The sequence below is a fragment of the Rhinoderma darwinii genome, chromosome 4 (assembly GCF_050947455.1).
Source record: "Rhinoderma darwinii isolate aRhiDar2 chromosome 4, aRhiDar2.hap1, whole genome shotgun sequence".
In the NCBI taxonomy this organism is placed as follows: Eukaryota; Metazoa; Chordata; class Amphibia; order Anura; family Rhinodermatidae; genus Rhinoderma; species Rhinoderma darwinii.
The window spans coordinates 260,149,609-260,171,840 of NC_134690.1; the positions used below are offsets into that span (position 1 = coordinate 260,149,609).

The following is a 22,232-nucleotide window of genomic DNA, read 5'->3' on the forward strand; positions in this document are numbered from 1 at the left end:
ACTACTAGAATCTGAGATATCGTCACCTGTGAGTCACTGGATTTATAGAGAATCTGTCAACTCTGACATGTTTATTATACGAAATCCTCGTATTTCACAAAAAGTCTTTGTGCAGTCCAGGACTGATGGACAAATGCGTGTCACCATTCCACTTGTCCGGAGGATGTGTCCCTACACAGTGTGATAACGTCAGTATGTAGGTACACAGCCCTGTGACAAGGGTAATCGTAACACCCATTTGTTAATGCTTGCACAAAAAGTGTGTTAACAGTAGTTATGGCGGAGTAGTTTGGCCACGGAGGGGGGCCCAAGTTTGGGTAACAGCCCAGGGCCTATGGTTTATTTAATCTGTCACTGCATCTATGTATGCTACTGCCTTAAATTTTCCTTTTTAATAATTTGAAAAATTGGGCGTTATAATTTTTACATGGCAAAGAACCACTCAAATACCAGTTACAGGGACAATGCTGGTCATGTAACCATAAGAATAAAAAAAAAAACATTTTTAAACCAAGCTGGAACTGTGTATACGAACATGGGCCAGTATTTGCAGTCCGCTTATTGGCATGAGAAGTTAGTTTAAATAGGGATCGCACCATTCTTGCAAGCAGAAAAAAACATTTGTCCCTCCAAAAGGAATGTCGAAGAGCTTCATATGAATTGTATGTGTTGACAAGAGCAGTAAAGACTGTACAGACCATATTCATCTGATGTGCGTAGCTGTATGGCATTATTTGTTGGACTGTACAGCTGACTTTGCCACTATGTGACTGATAGATGGGTAATCTTCATTTAACTGCTGGGATTATGTCTTCTAAAGTACAACATTTAATTATATTTTTAATACAATTGAAGCAAATAAATGTTATTTTCTGTATAATTAACATTTTCCAATATAATTTATGTATCATTTGCTCCCAGTTAATATGGAGTGACAGAAAGATCTCTGCTTTCTGTCACTCAATATTAACCTTCATTGTTTAATTCCAGTGGATAAAAATCTGTCCTGGTCATGTGATGGACATGCACCTGTGTGTCCATCACAAGATTATGGAGATTCTAATGCACTGGAAGTAAACAATGACTATTTCTACTAAAAGACTCCAAGCAGAGATCTTGGAAATCATAAGAAATTGGTACATGGAAAATTGTATACAAAATATAACATTTATTTGTTAACCGTAATACCCCTTGAAACCTAAATTTGTTGATAATGCAAGGATGACCAGGGGAAAGGGACAGATCACAGACCTTAGTTGCAGACACCTTTGGTGTTGCTTATCTTAAAGGGAATGTGTCGCTAGAATTTATTTATTTTTTCAGTTAAACAGTTAGTATATAAATGATTACACATTGTTTTAATTTTTTTTATTTTTTCACAAGTCAGGAAATATTATAAATTAGATTCTAATTTATAACATTTCCATGTGCTGGTCACTAGAGGGAGCAATTCCCAAAATTGCAGTATTGGCAATGTGGTAAAGCAACCTCATTGCTTTATGCTGCAAATTTGGAGTAGACACACTCGCTCTAGTGTCCTCACACAATCCCCCCCTTTATCCTGGCTAGTGCCAGGAGAAAGGAGGGGGTTGAATGTTCAAACCTCCTACACTGTGTGCCGCCATTTTCTGAGCGAATGCACAGTGTAGGAGGATTAGATACAGTGGTAATCAGACAGTATAACACTAACATACACACACATCACATACACAAACATAACTTACCTGCTCCTGCCGCCGCTGCCGCCTCTGCTCCTAGTCCTTGCATCTGCGCTGCCTTGAACATATGTCTGGAAGCCGCGACCGGAAGTAGTCATCTTACCGTCCGGCCGCGGCTTCCGGTCCACATGAAAATGGCGCCGGATGTCGCTTTACCAAAGACCTTCCTCTTGGTCTGTGTGGGAGCGGCGCATGCGCCGTTCCCACACAGATGGCGTACGCTATAGTGAATGGTACGGCTCCCGTTCGCATTCTCTATAGGGATGTATGTGCCGTATTCCATCTCTGTATGTGTCGTTAATCGACACATACAGAGATGAAAAATAAATGGCAGCCCCCATAGAGAAGTAAAAGAAAGAAAAAAGTACAAACACAAATAAATAAAATTTATTTTAATGACATACTAAAACCAATATTATATAAAAAATAATAATTTTGTGACACCTTCCCTTTAAGGTTTGGAGGGATATGCTAGCACTCCCTTACACATGACATCATAGGCTAATCTGGTTACATGTATACACTTTAAAACTGCTGCCCATAGCTGCTTATAAGAAGGACCCTCTAGCAGGAAAGAAACCCCTATAACAAGCCAACCCCCCGCTACTATAATGAGACTTATTCCTCTTACTTAGATATTTTCCCTGTAAATTATTTTATGGGTTTGAAGTTAGTAACTATGTAACTATGTGGCAGGGGCTGTGCTAGCATCGGGCCTTCCGGATCCCCAGTGACTGCCACATTCGGGTCGCAGCGGTCGAAATTTGCGACCAGATCGCAGCGGTCAAAATTGCGACTGCGCCGCGGCCGCCAGTACTGCATCTATAAAAGTTACTATAGTAACTAGGTCCTATGTAATAAAATACACGGGCCCTGTTACTGCAGTAGCGACACATACGTACCCATCTTCCTTCCCAAGCGCAGCGGAAGTCCTGACGTCTTCTCGCGTCATGACATCACGACGCTGTGCGCCGTGAATGACATCACGACGCTAGATGGTGTCAGGACATCCGCTGCACCCAGAGCCGAATAGGAGGGTAAGTGTAATGTTACGGTCTGCTGGGGTACTGTATCTAAGCCTACCTTGTGGAAGGCTTAGATACAGGGTCTAACAGACCATGTCACACATGGACCCTGTATTTAAGCCTACCACATGGTACTCTTAGATAAATGGCTCATGTCTGATCCTGTCTGATGGGCCCTGTATCTAAGCTTACCACATAGTAGGCTTAGATACAGGGCCCCATCAGACCGTAATCTTATACGATATAAGATTACTGTCTGCTGGGGCCCCATTATCTAAGCCTACCTTGTGGTAGGCTTAGATACATGGTCTAACAGACAGTATCACACATGGGCCCTGTATCTAAGCCTACCACATGTGTTACTAATGGCTTTTTTTGTTTATGTTTTTTACAGGTTCGGTCGTTGGAGCACGTCGGATTCAGGGACTACTTCGATGACTACTTCGGGACTACTTTTTTATTATTATTTTAAAAAAATGGTTAATGAGAACTGTGTGTGTGTGGGGGGGATTTATTTCAATAAAATATTTTTTCTATGTCCTTTAAACTTTATTACTACCGCTTTAGTAATGGCCACTGGCTGATTGACAGCATCCATTACTAAGGCGGGACTTAGTGTTAGCCGGTGCAGAGGCCAACACTAACACCCATTATTACCCTGGTACAAACCGACACCAGGGGTACTGGGAAGATCCAGGTACGATTCAGTACCTGACCATCTGCAGCAATGGTCGGGCTACGGGATGGATGCAGGGTGGTATTATTAGGCCGGGAAAGGCCAAAAACAGTATCCCTTCCCACCCTGGTAATGCTAGCCTGCCGCTGCTGTGTTGTATCTGGCTGTTTATGAAAATCACGGAGAACCCCATGTCATTTAACCCCTTAACGCTCATTGACGTACTATTACGTCATGGTAAGCGCCCTGTTCGCGCTCCATGACGGAATAGTACGTCTCGGGAGTAACGGCCGTTTCGGCCGTCCTCCCGACACATACAGGAGCTGTGACAGCTGCTGTCTCGTACAGCAGCTGTCACAGCTCCTACAGCGGGGACCGATCGCTGTGTCCCCGCTGATAAAACCCTGAAAAGCCGTGTTCAATAGCGATCACGGCTTTTTAGGGGTTAAGCTGCCATCGCCGGCCTGCTACACGATAGCGGCCGGCGATGGTGACTATGGCAACCGGACACCAAACAATGGCGTCCGGCTATGCCATAGACAGAAGCCTAGTGGGTGCTGACGAAGTCAGGACCCACTATGCTTGCTGTCAGTGAGTAGCTGACAGTTCTAATACACTGCACTACGCATGTAGTGCAGTGTATTAGAATAGCGATCAGGGCCTCCTGCCCTCATGTCCCCTAGTGGGACAAAGTAAATAAGTTAAAAAAAAGTTAAAAAAAAGAAGATGTGTAAAAATAAGAAAATAAAAGATTTAAAAGTAATAAAAGTAAAAATCCCCCCTTTTCCCTTATCAGTCCTTTATTATTAATAAAAATATATAAACAAACAAATAAACTATACATAATTGGTATCGCCACGTCCGTAACGGCCTGAACTACAAAATTATTATATTATTTATCCCGCGCGGTGAACGCCGTAAAATAAAATAATAATAAACCGTCCCAGAATCACAATTCTTTGGTCACTTCACTTCGCAAAAAATGGAATAAAAAGAGATCAAAAAGTCGCATGTACCTAAAAATTGTAATGATGGACACTACAGTTCGTTACGCAAAAAATAAGTCCTTGCACGGCTTTATTGATGGAAAAATAAAAAACTTTATGGCTCTTAGAATATGATAACACAAAAAGTGAATGATTTTTTACAAAACTTATTTTATTATGCAAACGCCATAAGACATAAAAAAAAACTATAAACATCTGGTATCGCCGTAATCGTATCGCCCCGCAGAATAAAGTGAATATGTCATTTATAGCGCACGGTGAACGCTGTAAAAAAATAGAATAAAAAAACAATAGTAGAATTGCTGTTTTTTAGTCACCGCGCCACTTAAAAATAGAATAAAAACTGATCAAAAAGCCGCATGCACCCCAAGAAAACTACAATGGATTCCTCAAGGGGTCTAGTTTCCAAAATGGGGTCACTTTTGGGGGGTTTCCACTGTTTTGGCACCACAAGACCTCTTCAAACCGGACATGGTGCCTAATAAAAAGGAGGGCTCAAAATCCACTAGGTGCGCCTTTGCTTCGGAGGCCGTTGCTTCAGTCCATTACCGCCCGAGGGCCACATATGGGATATTTCTCAAAACTGCAGAATCTGGGCAATAAATATTGAGTTGCGTTTCTCTGATAAAACCTTTTGTGTTATAAAAAAAAGTGGTATAAAAAGGATTTTCTGACAAAAAAAAAGTAGATTTCACCTCTACTTTGCTCAAAATTCCTGTGAAACACCTAAAGGGTTCATAAACTTTCTAAATGCTGTTGTGAATACTTTGAGGGGTCTAGTTTCTAAAATGGGGTGTTTGATTGGGGTTTCTAATATATGGGCCCCTCAAAGCAACTTCAGAACTGAACTGGAACCTAAAAAAATAAATAAATTAGGCAATACTTCGCTTCTTACATTATACTGATAATGAGCCGTGCCCACCCCGCGATGACCCCAGTTTTGACCGTTTGTATAAATGGAGACCCCTATTAGACCGTTTCAGTGCCCGGTTTTCCCAAGCATACACCCCCGAGAAGTGTATTTCTATTGATGAGTCCTTGGTACATTTTAAAGGGAGGGTTCAATTCCGCCAGTACCTGCCGGGTAAGAGGGCAAGCCATGGCGTAAAGATGTATAAGCTGTGCGAGAGGGCATCAGGGTATACCTACAGATTTAGGATATATGAAGGGAAGGACACCAGTATTCAGCCCCCAGAATGCCCCCTCTTACTGGGAGTTAATGCAAAAATTGTGTGGGATTTGGTGCACCCACTGCTGGACCAGGGTTACCACCTCTACCTGGATAATTTTTATACCAGCGTCCCACTCTTCAACTGCCTCACTTCCAGAAGTCCTGCGGCATGCGGCACTGCTAGAAGAAATCTGAGAGGCCTCCCTAAGACTCTGCAGGGCAAACGCTCAGAAGGGGTGAGACCAGGGCACAATCTAGCAGCAACATATTGTGTTTCAAGTACAAGGACAAGAGAGATGTCACACCAGTACCCATGTACCTGTACGAGGTACCAGTACAGAGACTCCCAAACCAGACTGCATCCTGGACTACTATAGGTACATGAGAGGGGTGGACTTGTCAGATCAAGCCCTGAAGCCCTACAGCGCTATGCGGTGTGGTATAAGAAGCTGGCCGGGCACATCATACAGATGGCATTGTACAACGCGTACGTGCTACATCGATGTACAGGCCAGACGGGAACTTTCCTGGAATTTCAAGAGGTGGTTATCAAGAAACTAATTTTTATGGACCAAGAAGGGGGGGGACACCCAGTACTTCTGGAGGCGAGGCCACACGCATCGTACCAGGGCAACACTTTCCAGGAGAAGTTCCCCAAACTGGCAAGAAAGAAAAAAGTCAAAAGAGGTACAAAGTCTGCTATAAGAGGGGGATAAGGAAGGACACAATATATCAATGTGACACATGTCCCGAAAAACTAAGGCTCCGTATGAAAGAGTGCTTCAAAATTTATCACACATCCCATGATTTTTAATCTACGCCAGTTTTACTTACCCTGATGCACTCCGCACAGCTTATCCCCCCTCGTCTTTCCCCTCTGAGCCCTGCTGCGTGCCTAGGCAGCCGATTAAAGCCACATGTAGGGTATTGACGTACCCGTGAGAACCCACATTACAGTTTATGGGGTGTATGTCTCCGGTTTTTAAAATGGGGTCACTTCTTGGGGGTTTCAACTGTACTGGTACCTCAGGGGCTACTGCATACATGACTTTGCACCAAAAAATCCCCAGTAGGCCAAATGGTGGTCCTTTCCTTCTGAGCCCTCTCATGGGCCCAAACGGCAGTTTATCACCACAAATGGGGTACTGCCGCACTCAGGACAAATTGGGCAACAGAATGGGGTATTTTATTTCTTGTGAAAATTAGAAATTTTCAGCCAAAACTACATATTATTGGAAAAAATAATTTTGTTTTAATTCCCAGCCCAATTCAAATAAGTTCTGTGAAAAAACTGTGGGGTCAAAATGGTCACATCACCCATAAATGAATTCCTTGAGGGGTGTAGTTTCCAAAATGGGGTCACTTCTGGTGGGTTTCCATTGCTTTGATACCTCTGGGGCTCTGCAAATGCGACATGGCACCCGAAAGCCAATCCAGCAAAATCTGGACTCCAACAAACACATAGCACTCCTTTGCTTCTGAGCCCTCCCATGGGCCCAAATGGCAGTTTATCACCACAAATGGGGTATTGCCACACTAAGGACACATTGGGCAACAAAATGGGGTATTTTGTTCCCTGTGAAAATAAGACATTTTGATAAAAAATGCCATCTTATTGGAAAAAATTTCATTTTTTTTTATTTCACAGACCAATTCAAATAGGTGCTGTAAAAAAACTGTGGGGTCAAAATGATAACCACAACCATGAATGAATTCCTTGAGGGGTGTAGTTTCCAAAATGGGGTCACTTCTGGTGGGTTTCCATTGCTTTGATACCTCTGGGGCTCTGCAAATGCGACATGGCACCCGAAAGCCAATCCAGCAAAATCTGGACTCCAAAGAACAAATAGCGCTCCTTTCTTTCTGAGCCCTCCCATGGGCCCAAATGGCAGTTTATCACCACAAATGGGGTATTGCTGCACTCAGGACAAATTGGGCAACAAAATTGAGTATTTTATTTCTTGTGAAAATAAGAAATTTTGAGCTAAAACTACATATTATTGGAAAAAATTATTTTTTTTTAAATTCCCAGCCCAATTCAAATAAGTTCTGTGAAGAAACTATGGGGTCTAAATAGTCACATTACCCATAAATGAATTGTTTGAAGGGTGTAGTTTCCAAAATCGGGTTACTTCTGGTGGGTTTCCATTGCTTTGATACCTCTGGGACTCTGCAAATGCGACATGGCACCCGAAAACCAATCCAGCAAAATCTGGACTCCAACAAACACATAGCGCTCCTTTCCTTCTGAGCCCTCCCATGGGCCCAAATGGCAGTTTATCACCACAAATGGGGTATTGCTGCACTCAGGACAAATTGGGCAACAAAATTGAGTATTTTATTTCTTGTGAAAATAAGAAATTTTGAGCTAAAACTACATATTATTGGAAAAAATTTTTTTTTTTTAAATTCCCAGCCCAATTCAAATAAGTTCTGTGAAGAAACTATGGGGTCTAAATAGTCACATTACCCATAAATGAATTGTTTGAAGGGTGTAGTTTCCAAAATCGGGTTACTTCTGGTGGGTTTCCATTGCTTTGATACCTCTGGGACTCTGCAAATGCGACATGGCACCCGAAAACCAATCCAGCAAAATCTGGACTCCAACAAACACATAGCGCTCCTTTCCTTCTGAGCCCTCCCATGGGCCCAAATGGCAGTTTATCACCACAAATGGGGTATTGCTGCACTCAGGACAAATTGGGCAACAAAATTGAGTATTTTATTTCTTGTGAAAATAAGAAATTTTGAGCTAAAACTACATATTATTGGAAAAAATTATTTTTTTTTAAATTCCCAGCCCAATTCAAATAAGTTCTGTGAAGAAACTATGGGGTCTAAATAGTCACATTACCCATAAATGAATTGTTTGAAGGGTGTAGTTTCCAAAATCGGGTTACTTCTGGTGGGTTTCCATTGCTTTGATACCTCTGGGACTCTGCAAATGCGACATGGCACCCGAAAACCAATCCAGCAAAATCTGGACTCCAACAAACACATAGCGCTCCTTTCCTTCTGAGCCCTCCCATGGGCCCAAACGGCAGTTTATCGCCACAAATGGAGTATTGCCGCACTCAGGACAAATTGGGCAACAAAATGGGGTATTTTGTTCCCTGTGAAAATAGGAAATTTTGATCATAAATTACATCTTATTGGAAAAAAATTCATTTTTTTAATTTCACAGCCCAATTAAAATAGGTGCTGTGAAAAAACTGTGTGGTCAAAATTATAACAACAGCCATAAATTAATTCTTTGAGGGGTGTAGTTTCCAAAATTGTGTCACTATTGGGGGATTCCTACTGTTTTGGCACCTCAACACCTCTTCAAACCTGGCATGCTGCCTAAAATATATTCTAATAAAAAAGGGGCCTCAAAATGCACTAGGTGCTTCTTTGCTTCTAGGGCTTGTGTTTTAGTCCACAAGCGCACTAGAGCCACATGTGGGACATTTCTAAAAACTGCAGAATCTGGACAATACATATTTAGTAGTGTTTCTCTGTTAAAACCTTCCGTGTTACACAAAAAAAATTGAATAAAATTGAAATTCAGCAAGAAAAATGAAAATTGCAAATTTCACCTCCACTTTGCTTTAATTCCTGTGAAATGCCTGAAGGGTTAAAAAACTTTATAAATGCTGTTTTGAATACTTTGAGGGGTCTAGTTTTTAAAATGGGGTGTTTTATCAGGGTTTCTAATACATAGGCCCCTCAAAGCCACTTCAGAACTGAAGAGGTACCTTAAAAAAAAGGCTTTTGAAATTTTCTTTAAAAAAAAAGAAATTACTGTTTATGTTCTAAGCCTTGTAACGTCCAAGAAAAATAAAATAATATTCAAAAAACGATGCCAATCTAAAGTAGACATATGGGAAATGTGAACTAGTAACTATTTTGGGTGGTATAACCGTCTGTTTTACAAGTAGATGCATTTAAATTCTGAAAAATGCTATTTTTTATAAATTTTCCCTAAATTTTGCAATTTTTCAACAATAAACACTGAATATATTGTCCAAATTTTACCTCTAACATAAAGCCCAATGTGTCACGAGAAAACAATCTCAGAATCGCTTGGATAGGTTTAAGCATTCCGATGTTATTACCACATAAAGTGAAATATGTCCGATTTGAAAAATGGGCTCTGAGCCTTAAGGCTAAAACAAGGCTGCGTCCTTAAGGGGTTAAAAAATAAAAATAAATAATAATTGGAAAAATCGACATGCCCCCCCCCCCATTTTTCATAACCAGCTAGATACAACACAGCAGCAGCCTAGCATTACCAGGGTGGTAGGTGCCACTGTTTTTGTCCTTTCCCAGCCAAATAACAACAGCCTGCGGCAGCCCCATTGCCCGACAATCCCTACAGATGATCGGGTACTGGATCGCACCCATCTCTAGCCGGCACCCCTGGTGGCAGTGGGTACCAGGGTAATAACGGGGGCTAGTGTTAGCCTCTGCACCGGCTAACACTAAGCCCCGCCTTAGTAATGGACGCTGTTAATCAGTCAGCAGATATTAATAAGGCAGCAGTAATAAAGTTTAAAAAATACAAGTACATAAAAAAAAACATTTTATTGAAATAAAAAAAACAACCCACACAACCCGCATTAACTATTTTATTGAGTATAAAGAAAGCCATCATCAAAGTAGTCCCCAAATCCGACGTAGTCCAACGACCGAACCTGTAAAAAAATACTGTCTGCTGAGACAGGAAGGGTATGTGGGACTACCTATAGGGGACTGCATGGCGCTGTCTACAAGGGGGGTGTATGGCAGAGGGACTGTGTGTGGAACCATACAGGGGGTTGTGACACTATATACAGGGGGCATTCTGTGCGAAACGCTCTAAAGGTGTATTTTGGTTGGAAAAATAGACATTCTTCAGTGAAACCTTTCTCAGACCTAGATGTTTGATCCAAAAAAAGGTAAAATACCAATCCATGGAACTGTTGTTAATTTTGGCTCACAGAAATTGGACAGTTTCCCTCAAACAATTATACATCAACCCTTGCTAGATTATTTATAACTCTCTATGCCATTTGTTTTTAGATAAGTACTAGCCCTTTTTTCAAAACTGTCATTGTACCTGCCATTAGTACCTCTAGGGGAAGGACATTCTATAGTTTGACTACTAAGACCAGGATCACAAACACAGTTTTGATACAGTTTTTGATGCAGTTTTTGGTCCCGTTTTTTGAGCCAAAACAAGAAGTGGATCCAAAAGGAATGAAAGTTATAAAGAAAAGATTTCTTTCTTTTGTGTACACTTTTGGGTTTGGCTAAAAAAAAAAAACGGAGCCAAAAACTGCCACAAAAACTACATCTTAGGCCAGGATCACACACACCGTTTTGATGCAGTTTTTGGCTCCATTTTTTCAGCAACAGGAATGGACACAAAAAAAGGAGATACATCAATCTTTTCTTTATACCTTTCATCCTTATAATTCGACTTCTGGCTTTGGCTAAAATATACTGAGCCAAAAACTGCAACAAAAGCGGTGTATGTGATCTTGGCAAACCTGTAAAGAACCATTTCCTATATTGAAGTCAGAATCGCTTTTCCTCAAAACTGAAACAATGACCCGTAGTCCTTTGTACAGTTACCTTAAATGAGGACCTGTTGGCTCTCCTGACTGGCCTCTTTTAATAAATACTAAACATTTTTTAACTCTATGTTGTTCCTCTGCTATTTCTCCTAGAAATGTATGAATAAATTGACAATTGGGTGTCACTATTTACCTCATCAAAAGGGTGTTTGCCATACAGCCTGAGACTAGATTGGACATTGTCAGACTGTGTAACACACACCCCAAAGTGGTAACACCCAGTTGTCAATTAATTCCTTAATTTCTAGGAGGAATAACAGAGGAACCGAAAAACAGAATCTTAAAAAAAGAATATACTCCATAATTGTTATTAAATGGGGAATACATGTAAGTACTAAAACAGACATGTCAGAGGGCTGACAGGTCATCTTTAAGTTAATATTGCAGTAATAAGAAATATTAGAGTTATCCAGATATGTTCATTATAGACACCAAAGCAAATAAAGACAAACTCAATGTCCTTTCAGCCATGCTTTATTTGAAGCATAGTCACAGCATTGTCTTAATAAGTTGAAGGCCCCTGAATGCTTACAGTATTACCAAGGATAAGAGTCACAGCCACATTTCACAGAAGTACTAAAATAAATTAACTCATTGTTTGCTGCAGGAGGTTGCAACATAATTACTCACAAGATCATGTAACCTCCTCCAGCAGCATAAGGGTTAACTACACATTTTGTTTATCTAAAATGTTCAAAAATGTACAAATTTTAAATGTGGGTTAAAAAGTGAAGTTTAAGAAGTTCTAATATATACAAAGAATATAAAAACTACACGATACATCAAAATGATGCTATAAAACTGTAAAAAACAAACTCAGTTTGTCCAAATTGTAAAACGCCTTTTGTTGTAACAAGTAAAAACCGTTAAGAACTGGTACAGGCCATAATTGCATCTCAAAACTAAAAAGGAAGTAGAAATTATTCTTTGGTAACCAAAAATTTAGCAGTTTTAGATATTTTAGATGAGAAAAAACAGTGGTGTTCACCTGTTAAATTTCATGTCAAGCGTAAATATATAAAGTTTATACAAATAGCTCTGTAGTGCAAGTTCTCAGTCCGAGAAAATATGTAGGGTTGCCAAAGAAACGTAACATGCAGCTACACTGCGTCACAATGGCAATAGCTGCAACGCAATGCACCACAGGTGCTACCAGTTAGAAGAATGACACACCTTGCAGCAAGGCGTTAATATGCATATACCTTGAGGTCTGTGTTCACAACAAGCCTCAGACTATATGGGTTTCTGTCCGCACATAACAGCCTTTTCTAAGATTTGTATCTATTTCTTAAGATGCTTTGTAATTTGATGGGCATGTAGTGGAAACTTCAGCGCCTTTTAGTGTTGCATGAAGTTCTACATAGGAGAAACGTGGGCTTGTACCGCTGCACAGCAGCTGAAAATACACAAGACATATGACTCAACTACAAAATTAATGGTAAAGAGAAAGAAAACCGAAAAACAGTACCAGAGGAATCAGCAACTTGAATGGGTTAGTATGGCAAGCCTTCTACCAGCCCACCAATTGCACTCAATGGAAAAAGCTCTGGATGGACTCCCGAGCAAGTCATGCTAGCAGTGCATGTAGGACCCATAATACCCTGTTAAGTAGATGTCACTAAGCTTGATACACCTATTGCCCATGAAACCCACTATCGTGTGCCTGGCTGTTTTTCTTACTCCAAAACGTTTTAAAAAGTTGAGCGCCAATGTAGGCACAGGGATCTTTCTTTCTTCCCACCTTTGGTTCCAACACTCTCTGTCTTGCAGGTGTTGCCTACTACGTCAATGCTGCTAAATCCTACCACACGGAGACTGCAGTGCTAAAGCATTTACTATACAGTTATCAAGTGCATGGCAATGAGCAACATCTCTTTTGTGATCATAGTTTTCCCACTGCTTCCATAGGATCGGCTTGATAAATTTCATTAGTCTTCATCCCTCAATGTCTTAGCTATTTTCTTCTGCAGAACCACTGTCTTTGCCTGGACTAACCTCCAGAAATCTGCTCATCAAGTCTATGTGGACTCTGGTATTGGAATCGCCGGCACCTAAAGAGTTATTTAGTTCAGAGGCAGTTCTTTGAAACCTATCTACACTCATTGTGCATCTAAGTGGCGCCTTGGTAAATCTGTTTTCAACATGATCAGAAGTTTCTCCTTCTCCTTCACAAATGACTGTCATAGGACTGCTCTGGAGGCGGCTTCGGATATTGTACTTGCTGCTGGCTGCTGAGGGTGGTGTTCTGGAGCGGCTGTACCTGGTTCCAGAAACGGACATGCTCCTTGGCATAAGTCCCTCGCTCTTAGCCCATTCCTCTTGGGCTCTTCGGTTCTTATTTGGGGATAGCAATGTTGGACTATCAGGCAGTTCCAGAGAGGAGTCAGATTTTGACCTTTGAAACCTTGGGTCAGTGTGCTTTAGCATTTCTGCAGCAGACATACGTGAACCACTCTCAGATCGGCTTCCCTTTTTCAATAACAGAGCTTTAAAGTTGTCACTGCTTGTAGCAGACTTTCGGATGCTTCTTTGGATTGCTCCTGGCTGCTTAAAGGAGCTTACATTTGGGAAACTACTCGTTGGAGTGACAGGCGGTGAAGGAGAATGATTTCTGCATTGATCATCATCAGAATCCTTGCGGCCAAGGACTTTTCTTTTGGATCTATTATTGAAGAAAAAAAATTATATATGAATGTATACATAGTTATTGAGAGAAGATGTTACAATAGTTATTCCCCAAAATGTACTGGATTTATATGTTGAAAGTGCAGCTCCACTTAGCAAAATACAAGAATCTTGAATTTTCACACATTAAATAAATTATATTATATTATTTTATTAGGGCACATCCCTCCTTATTATTTTAGGGGACATCCCCTAATTAAACATTAACATCATGTTTAATCGAATCTTAAGACAAAAGAAGAGGAACATTAAAAAGCAGTTACAATATATAACACATCTTACCACTAGACGGCAGTAGAACACTAAGACAACTTAAATTGGATCTGTCATAAGACTATGATGCCAGGTCCGCTCTATCAGCCAAAATGGCACGTAAAAATATTGTCAAATAGGAACATTCAAAGAATACACCGAAGTCAAAGTTCTGAGTCTAATGTGTTAATGAAAAAAGCGCTCCCCCTGCCTCACTTCGTCTGTTCCTGCCCTCTTTACAGTTATTGACGGGCTGCTGTGTACTTTATGCAGATACGCAGCAGCCAGCTGTCAATCACCGCCGAGAGGGGCAGGGGGAAAAGGGAGAGGCAGGGGAACGCTCTCTTTATGAAAGTGATGGACTTATAATTATGAGTTTTTTCTTGTGCATTTTAATTTTTTTTATTAGTCCTTAGGGGAATAAAACAAGTGATGGTTGGATCGCTTGCACAGTATACTACAATACTTATGTATAGCAGTATATTGTGTTTCTTACCCGCAGGGATTAATAGGAGCCCAAAGATTGGGGCCTTGACAACCATCAAAGATGGGGGCCTTTAGTGGACTCCTAGGCTGCCATGACAACCATCAGCACCCAGCAATCATGTCCCGGGTGGCGGGGGGTGATGATCTGATGGAGGAAGCTACCCTTCTCTTTCTAATGGCTTAAATACTGCTGTCATCTATGTAAGTGGTTAAATGTACAGATCATAGTTATCTCCGATCCAAACGTTTTTAATGAGGTGTTGGCTGTAACTAGCACCAGCTGAGTATGAAGCGGCTTTAGCCCACGAGCTCGCTTTATACCCCTTGCCGGCTATAACGTAACTGTATGTCTAACGTCGGGAAGGGGTTAAAAATGATGTAACGTCTTGTTTGTGCAGCTTGCATGTATTCACACACACTGCAGGCTGCTCTTTCCCAATCCCAGTAAAATCTGTCAGTGTAGTGCACTGACGGCTTGATCTCCAGCCTGTCTATCTCGTCTCCTGAGCATTCATAAATGCTCATTATAGCGGAATTATGATCATCCCTGCAAAATCCTACCTCACAGAGACTGCAGTGGTAAAGCATTTACTATACAGATATCAAGTGCATGGCAACGTGCAACATCTCTCATTACGTTTAATAGGTAAAATAGCTACGCGTTATGAGATCGAACCGATCTCCTCATCAGGCATAAGAAAACATACATCGGTTCAATCTCGTAACGTGTAGCTATTTTACCTATTAAACATATATCTTATTCTACACCTCCTGCCTTGGATTGATTTCATGAATTCAACAATACTGGACAGCGCTGGAGAATATTATCCTTTTTCTTCACCTATCTACATTACTGAGGGAGTCTTGACGGCCCCCTCAGGGATTAACCAGCTGCAGTTCTTTAACATCTTACAGGCACATCAGGGTGTTGTGCTCCTAGCACACCACCATTAGGTAAGCATAACCGCTTACCCTGACCCATTGGAACTACCAACAAGGGATGATGCACGATGTGCGCCGGGCGTTCTGTCTCCCTTTATTGTAGATACACAAATATTATGAGATTAATTGAATTATCAATGGGATGAAAGCAACATTTATTTTAAGGGAAAATGATTGTTGATATCTCCAAGAATGTAGTTTCTGACCTTAATATCGAACTAACCTGTGGTAGTGCAATAAAAGGCGCTTTCAACCTTTTAGATATAGCGTATAAAGATACTAAACGCTAGTTCAGACAGAAATGTCAAAAATAGAAAATTGTGCTTTATATCTTTTCAATGTCAATTGACAAAAACAAATGCAACACAATTGCCAAATGTGATTTAAATATATCACCCATCTGAAGGTTAGAGTGCTGGGAACGTCCTGGTTAGAGTTCCTCTCTAGTCTTCTCAGTTAGATCCAGGGCTTTAGCCAATAGCAGAGACAACACACGTGGAGGATTGGCGTCTGACAACACTTGTGCGACGTTTTGGGGGACCACCCCCTTTCTCAAGCCAGGACCACCATCAGAAATTTCTGAGCCCCATACAGCCAAGATCTCTGGCCCACCTCTCCATTACCTGGGTTGAGCAACGGAAAGTGTGGCAGTCACGTTTGTACGTTATAAACATTATCTGATTTTGGTGCCGATGTCAATTACAGTGAATGAGACCATGGTGCAGGCAGTGACCGGTTAATGCTCTGGATTTTGATCTATTTAGCCAAATTGTATCCCTCTGTATGGCATATAGTGGGATACGTCGCCCGGGGAATGGCCATGGGGAAACTACTGAAGCTTTCCCAGGGCTGGAGCCTTCTACTAGCACTCTGCCCAGGGACTATGGCGCTGTTCCTGATGTCCATATACGTAAAGTGACGTCAGAAGCTTTGCAAAGCCTGAGTCCACGGCCGGAGCATCAGCAATGCTATGGCTAGGGATTCCGGCCCTGGAGAATCCCGATGTTACTTTACATATATAGACAGTGATGTCAGGAGCTTTCCCAGGGACAAAGTCCACAGGAGAGCACTTGTAATGCTCTGCCTGGTGAATCCAGCATTGGGAAGCTCCTGACATCACTGTCCACATACTATTGTCAGGATCCGTATACGTTTTTTGTGGAATCTCTCAGGCTGGAATAGCAAAGTCTACTACCCTTTTCCATCCTTCAAAAATAAGGTATACCGACATATACGAGCCAGATGGAGAGTAAAAGGACATAATGGAGAATTATCGTCTATGTTGTTTTTACTGTACGTTAGGAGATGTACACAATAAACTTAGGGCAACAACAAGATGTGAAGGGGCATTAAGGGAGGGGGAAGCGATTGTGAGGATGTAAGGAGCACTAATGCTCCGTTCTTACGTTGCCATTAAAGTTGAATGTGTTTTTCAACAGCAAAAATCTGAGGCTTTCCCTTTGATTTCTGACGAAGATGTGACACACCCGTGTAGCAGATCCGCACGACAATAAGGCCCTGTTCACACAGAGTTTTTTTGCCGGGGAAACCGCGTTGGAAACTGCGGGGCAAAAAATGTCCGAATCCAGATTTTGCTTGCAGAATTACCTGCGGTTTTGATGAGGACTTTGTACACCAAATTCCTCAATGTGCGCGTGTGGCCTTATAGAATTTGCTAAGGATTTACAGCAAATTAACCCTTCACATTGTAAAGGATGAAATACGTTACAATTCTGCAACATAATAGGCATGCGCTGATTTAAAAATCAGCAGCACGTCCTAAATTCCTAAAAAAAAATTCTGCTGCACGTGCATGGGGTTTTGAAAACCCCATTCACATAAGTTAGGGCTTATTCAGACTAACGTGTTAATCGTCCATGTGAAGGTTTTTTTTTTAATGGCCGTCACACGGCTGCATGTATTTCTTTGGGGCTATTCACATGGTCGTTGCTTTAACGTACCGCGTGAAGGGCCTGTAAAAAAAATAGGACATCTCCTATTTGTGTCCATTTTCACGGATCCTTCAATAGACTCAAGTCTATGAGGGATCTGTAAAAACGGGTACCGTGCAGTTGCAAATCGGCTATGAAAAACATCTGTTATTCACAGCTGACTTCACACATGTTCGTCTGAATATCGGCTTATATTGTAATTTGTAGTCATTTTCAGCGCGTAATCCGCACCAAAAATAGGAGACAAGTGGCCTTATTCAGACGTTCATGTTCGTTTTGTGATATACGGACCATGTGTCGGCCGTATGTCCCAGACCGACCACAGTTCAGGAAGCCGGGTTTCTAGCATTACAGTTATCTATAATCATAGGAGTCCTTCCCTTCCCGTGGGAACACTGTGCACGGTCCTGTACTGAAAGCATCATTGATAACTGTAATGATCCCTGAATTGTGGTCGGCCTGGGAAATACGGCCGATACGTGCTCCGTATATCACGAACCGAACACGACCATCTGAATAAGGCCTTAGTGCGGTCAAAGCACTATTTTTTCATGTTTTGTATAATTTTTTTTATGCAATTTTCGTGATCGCAGCACAAATAACACGGTTTTGCCATGATTTTAATATGATCGCGGCAAAAACCGCTAGGGAAACGAAAAAAAACAACATTTTAACAACCATTACTTTATATATTCTACAAGTAGCGTCAGGAGGAATGGGAAGCAGGATGGGGAGGGGGGGGACACTCGGCTGTGTAGAGATGGACGTGTCTGGGCCCCTGCGTTAGTTACTTCAGAGTAAGGAACGGGCCCTATTACATTGCAGGGTCCGCTCCTTTCTCCAAGTGACTAACGCTGGGGCACTCATCCAAATGTTTAACCGCTTCCCGACCGCCCACAGTAAATTCACGTTGGCACTTGCTGGGCTCTGTGCAGCGGTGGGTGTTAAAAGCGCGATCCAGGTGTCTCAGAGTAGCACGGACACCCGGATCGCGATGTTCACCCCTGCCTCTGGTCCTGGAGACATGATCAGGACCTAATTAATTCAGGTCCCGATCATGTGATCGCAGGGAAAGTTTGTTGTAGCAACGAACTGGAAAGTTTGTTACTGTAACAAACTGGAAAGTTTGTTGCTACAACAAACTTTCCCGGGGACCGTTTGCTGGTGTTGCAGTCGGTTGCATGGCAAAACCGGGGGCCATAGAACAGCCTCCAGGTCTGCCATGCACGGCAGCCTATGAGTACCAGCCGGAGGCCGGTCCTCTTATGCTTCCTATCAGTGTGACTCTCATCGTCACACTGATAGTTTATAATACGTTGCACTACCTAGGTAGTGTAATGTATTATAGCAGCCATCAGTGCTGCCAGTCTTCAAGTAAAACAAGTAAAAAGTGTAAAAACAAGTTATAAGTTACAAAAACAAAAAATGCTTTTTTTCCTATAATAAGTCTTTTATTATAGGAAAAAAAAAAAATGTTAAAAAAAAGTACACATATTTAGTATCACCGTGTTCGTAACGACCCAAACTATAAAACTAATATTATATTTCCCGCACGGTGAACACCGCAAAAAAAATAATTGAAAAACAATGTCAGAATCACTATCAATAAAAAGTAATCAAAAAGTTGCATGTACCCCAAAATAGTACCAATAAAAACTATAACCCGTCCCGTCCCGTCCCGCAAAAAACAAGCCCTTACAAACCTTTTCACTTTGGACCCTCCGCTGCGCATTACCGCCTTTGCGCACCATGACTTATTAGCATGTCGTGGTGCGGGAGGGGTTATATATTGAGCGGGCTCATGCGCTGCGCCCACTCCATATTCTGCAGGTGTCAGCTGTGTATTACAGCTAACACCCGGGACTAACGGACAGGAACAGCGATCGCGCTGTTACAGGAGCCTGTAAAAATGATATTATATTGCAATACATTAGTATTGCAGTGTATTGTACCAGCGATCTAATAATCGCTCGTTCCAGTCCCCTAGGGGGATTAATAAAATGGGTAAAAAAAAAAAAGTTTAAAAAGTTATTATTAGTGAAAAAAATATATAAAATATTCAAAGTCCAAAAAATCCCCCTTTCCCATGTTTCCTCTAAAGTAATGTAAGAAATAAAAAAATAAACAAAATTGGTATCTCTGCATCTGTAAAAGTCCAAACTATTACAATATACCATTATTTAACTCGCACTGGGAACGCCGTAAAAAAGAAATAATTTAAAATGCCAAAATCGCTGTTTTTTGGTCATCTTAGCTTTTAAAAAAAAAATCATAAAAGTGATCAAAAAGTTGTATGTACCCCAAAATAGTACCAATAAAAACTACAATCCGTCCCGCAAAAAACAAGCCCTTACAAACCTTTTCACTTTGGACCCTCCGCTGCGCATTACCGCCTTTGCGCACCATGACTTATTAGCATGTCGTGGTGCGGGGGGGGGGTTATATATTGAGCGGGCTCATGCGCTGCGCCCACTCCATATTCTGCAGGTGTCAGCTGTGTATTACAGCTAACACCCGGGACTAACGGACAGGAACAGCGATCGCGCTGTTACAGAAGCCTGTAAAAATGATATTATATTGCAATACATTAGTATTGCAGTGTATTGTACCAGCGATCTAATAATCGCTCGTTCCGGTCCCCTAGGGGGATTAATAAAATGGGTAAAAAAAAAAAAAGTTTAAAAAGTTATTATTAGTGAAAAAAATATATTAAATATTCAAAGTCCAAAAAATCCCCCTTTCCCATGTTTCCTCTAAAGTAATGTAAGAAATAAAAAAATAAACAAAATTGGTATCTCTGCATCTGTAAAAGTCCAAACTATTACAATATACCATTATTTAACTCGCACTGGGAACGCCGTAAAAAAGAAATAATTTAAAATGCCAAAATCGCTGTTTTTTGGTCATCTTAGCTTTTAAAAAAAAAATCATAAAAGTGATCAAAAAGTTGTATGTACCCCAAAATAGTACCAATAAAAACTACAATCCGTCCCGCAAAAAACAAGCCCTTACAAACCTTTTCACTTTGGACCCTCCGCTGCGCATTACCGCCTTTGCGCACCATGACTTATTAGCATGTCGTGGTGCGGGGGGGGGGTTATATATTGAGCGGGCTCATGCGCTGCGCCCACTCCATATTCTGCAGGTGTCAGCTGTGTATTACAGCTAACACCCGGGACTAACGGACAGGAACAGCGATCGCGCTGTTACAGAAGCCTGTAAAAATGATATTATATTGCAATACATTAGTATTGCAGTGTATTGTACCAGCGATCTAATAATCGCTCGTTCCGGTCCCCTAGGGGGATTAATAAAATGGGTAAAAAAAAAAAAAGTTTAAAAAGTTATTATTAGTGAAAAAAATATATTAAATATTCAAAGTCCAAAAAATCCCCCTTTCCCATGTTTCCTCTAAAGTAATGTAAGAAATAAAAAAATAAACAAAATTGGTATCTCTGCATCTGTAAAAGTCCAAACTATTACAATATACCATTATTTAACTCGCACTGGGAACGCCGTAAAAAAGAAATAATTTAAAATGCCAAAATTGCTGTTTTTTGGTCATCTTAGCTTTTAAAAAAAAAAAACATAAAAGTGATCAAAAAGTTGTATGTAAAAAAAATGGTACCAATAAAAACTACAGCTCGTCCCGCAAAAAATAAGCCCACACACAGCTCAATCAACCAAAAAATTAAAAAAACTGATGCCTCCCGGTATGTGGTGAAACAAAACGTTTTGTTTTTTTAACAAACAGTTTTTAAAGTAGTAAAATATAAAAAAAACTGTATAAATTTGGTATCACCGTAATCGTATCAAGTGTCAGAAAAAATTTAAGCTGTTGTTTTTACCGCACGGTGAAAGCCGCAAAAACTAAACCCAAAAAACCATGGAGGAATCGCAGCTTTTTCCAATTTCAGCCTGCAAAGAATTTTATTTTCTGTTTCCCAGTACATTAAATGGTACTTTAAATGGTGTCACTAGAAACTACAACACCTCCCGCAAAAAATAAACCCTCACAACACTCTACTGATGGAAACATAAAAAAAAGTTATGGCTCTTGGAAAGCGGGGAGGGAAAAACTAAAATGTAAAAGCAAAAAATGGATCAGCCCTGAAAGGGTAATTAATTTCCACTGAAAAAGCATTTATGACCACGTGGGGTATTGCCGTACTTGAGAGAAATTGCTTTACAAATGTTGGGGTGCTTTTTCCTCCTTTATCCTTTATGAAAATGAAAAAATTCAAAATTTTTGTGGAAAAATGTTCATATTCATTTTCATGGCCTAATTCTAATAGATTCTGCAAAAGACCTGTGGGGTCTAAATGCTCACTATACCCCTAGATAGATTCCTTAAAGAGGCTCTGTCACCACATTATAAGTGCCCTATCTCCTATATAAGGAGATCGGCGCTGTAATGTAGGTGACAGTAATGCTTTTTATTTAAAAAAACAATATTTTTTCACAAAGTTAGGAGCGATTTTGGTTTATGCTAATGAGCTTTCTTAATGCCCAAGTGGGCGTACTTTTACTTTCGACCAAGTGGGCGTTGTACAGAGGAGTGCATGACGCTGACCAATCGGCATCATGCACTCCTCTCCATTCATTTACACTGCACTAGCGATATAGATATATCGCTATGTGCAGCCTCATACACAAGCCCTAACATTACTACAGTGTCCTGATAATGAATACACATGAAATCCAGCCTGGACGTCATG

The 22,232-nt window shown here is 40.9% G+C and overlaps 1 protein-coding gene across 1 annotated transcript in view; it reads right to left on the reverse strand.

Annotated features, from left to right (window-relative positions):
- Positions 1 to 11,655: 11,655 nt before the first annotated feature.
- The window catches only part of NHSL1 (NHS like 1), a 222,457-nt gene continuing 211,880 nt past the window's right edge, over positions 11,656 to 22,232 (reverse strand). The window contains exon 9 of the mRNA XM_075862425.1: positions 11,656 to 13,859. Within this exon, the coding sequence (XP_075718540.1) occupies positions 13,148 to 13,859 (712 nt within the window). The 3' untranslated portion in view covers positions 11,656 to 13,147. The remainder of the gene's footprint in view (positions 13,860 to 22,232) is intronic.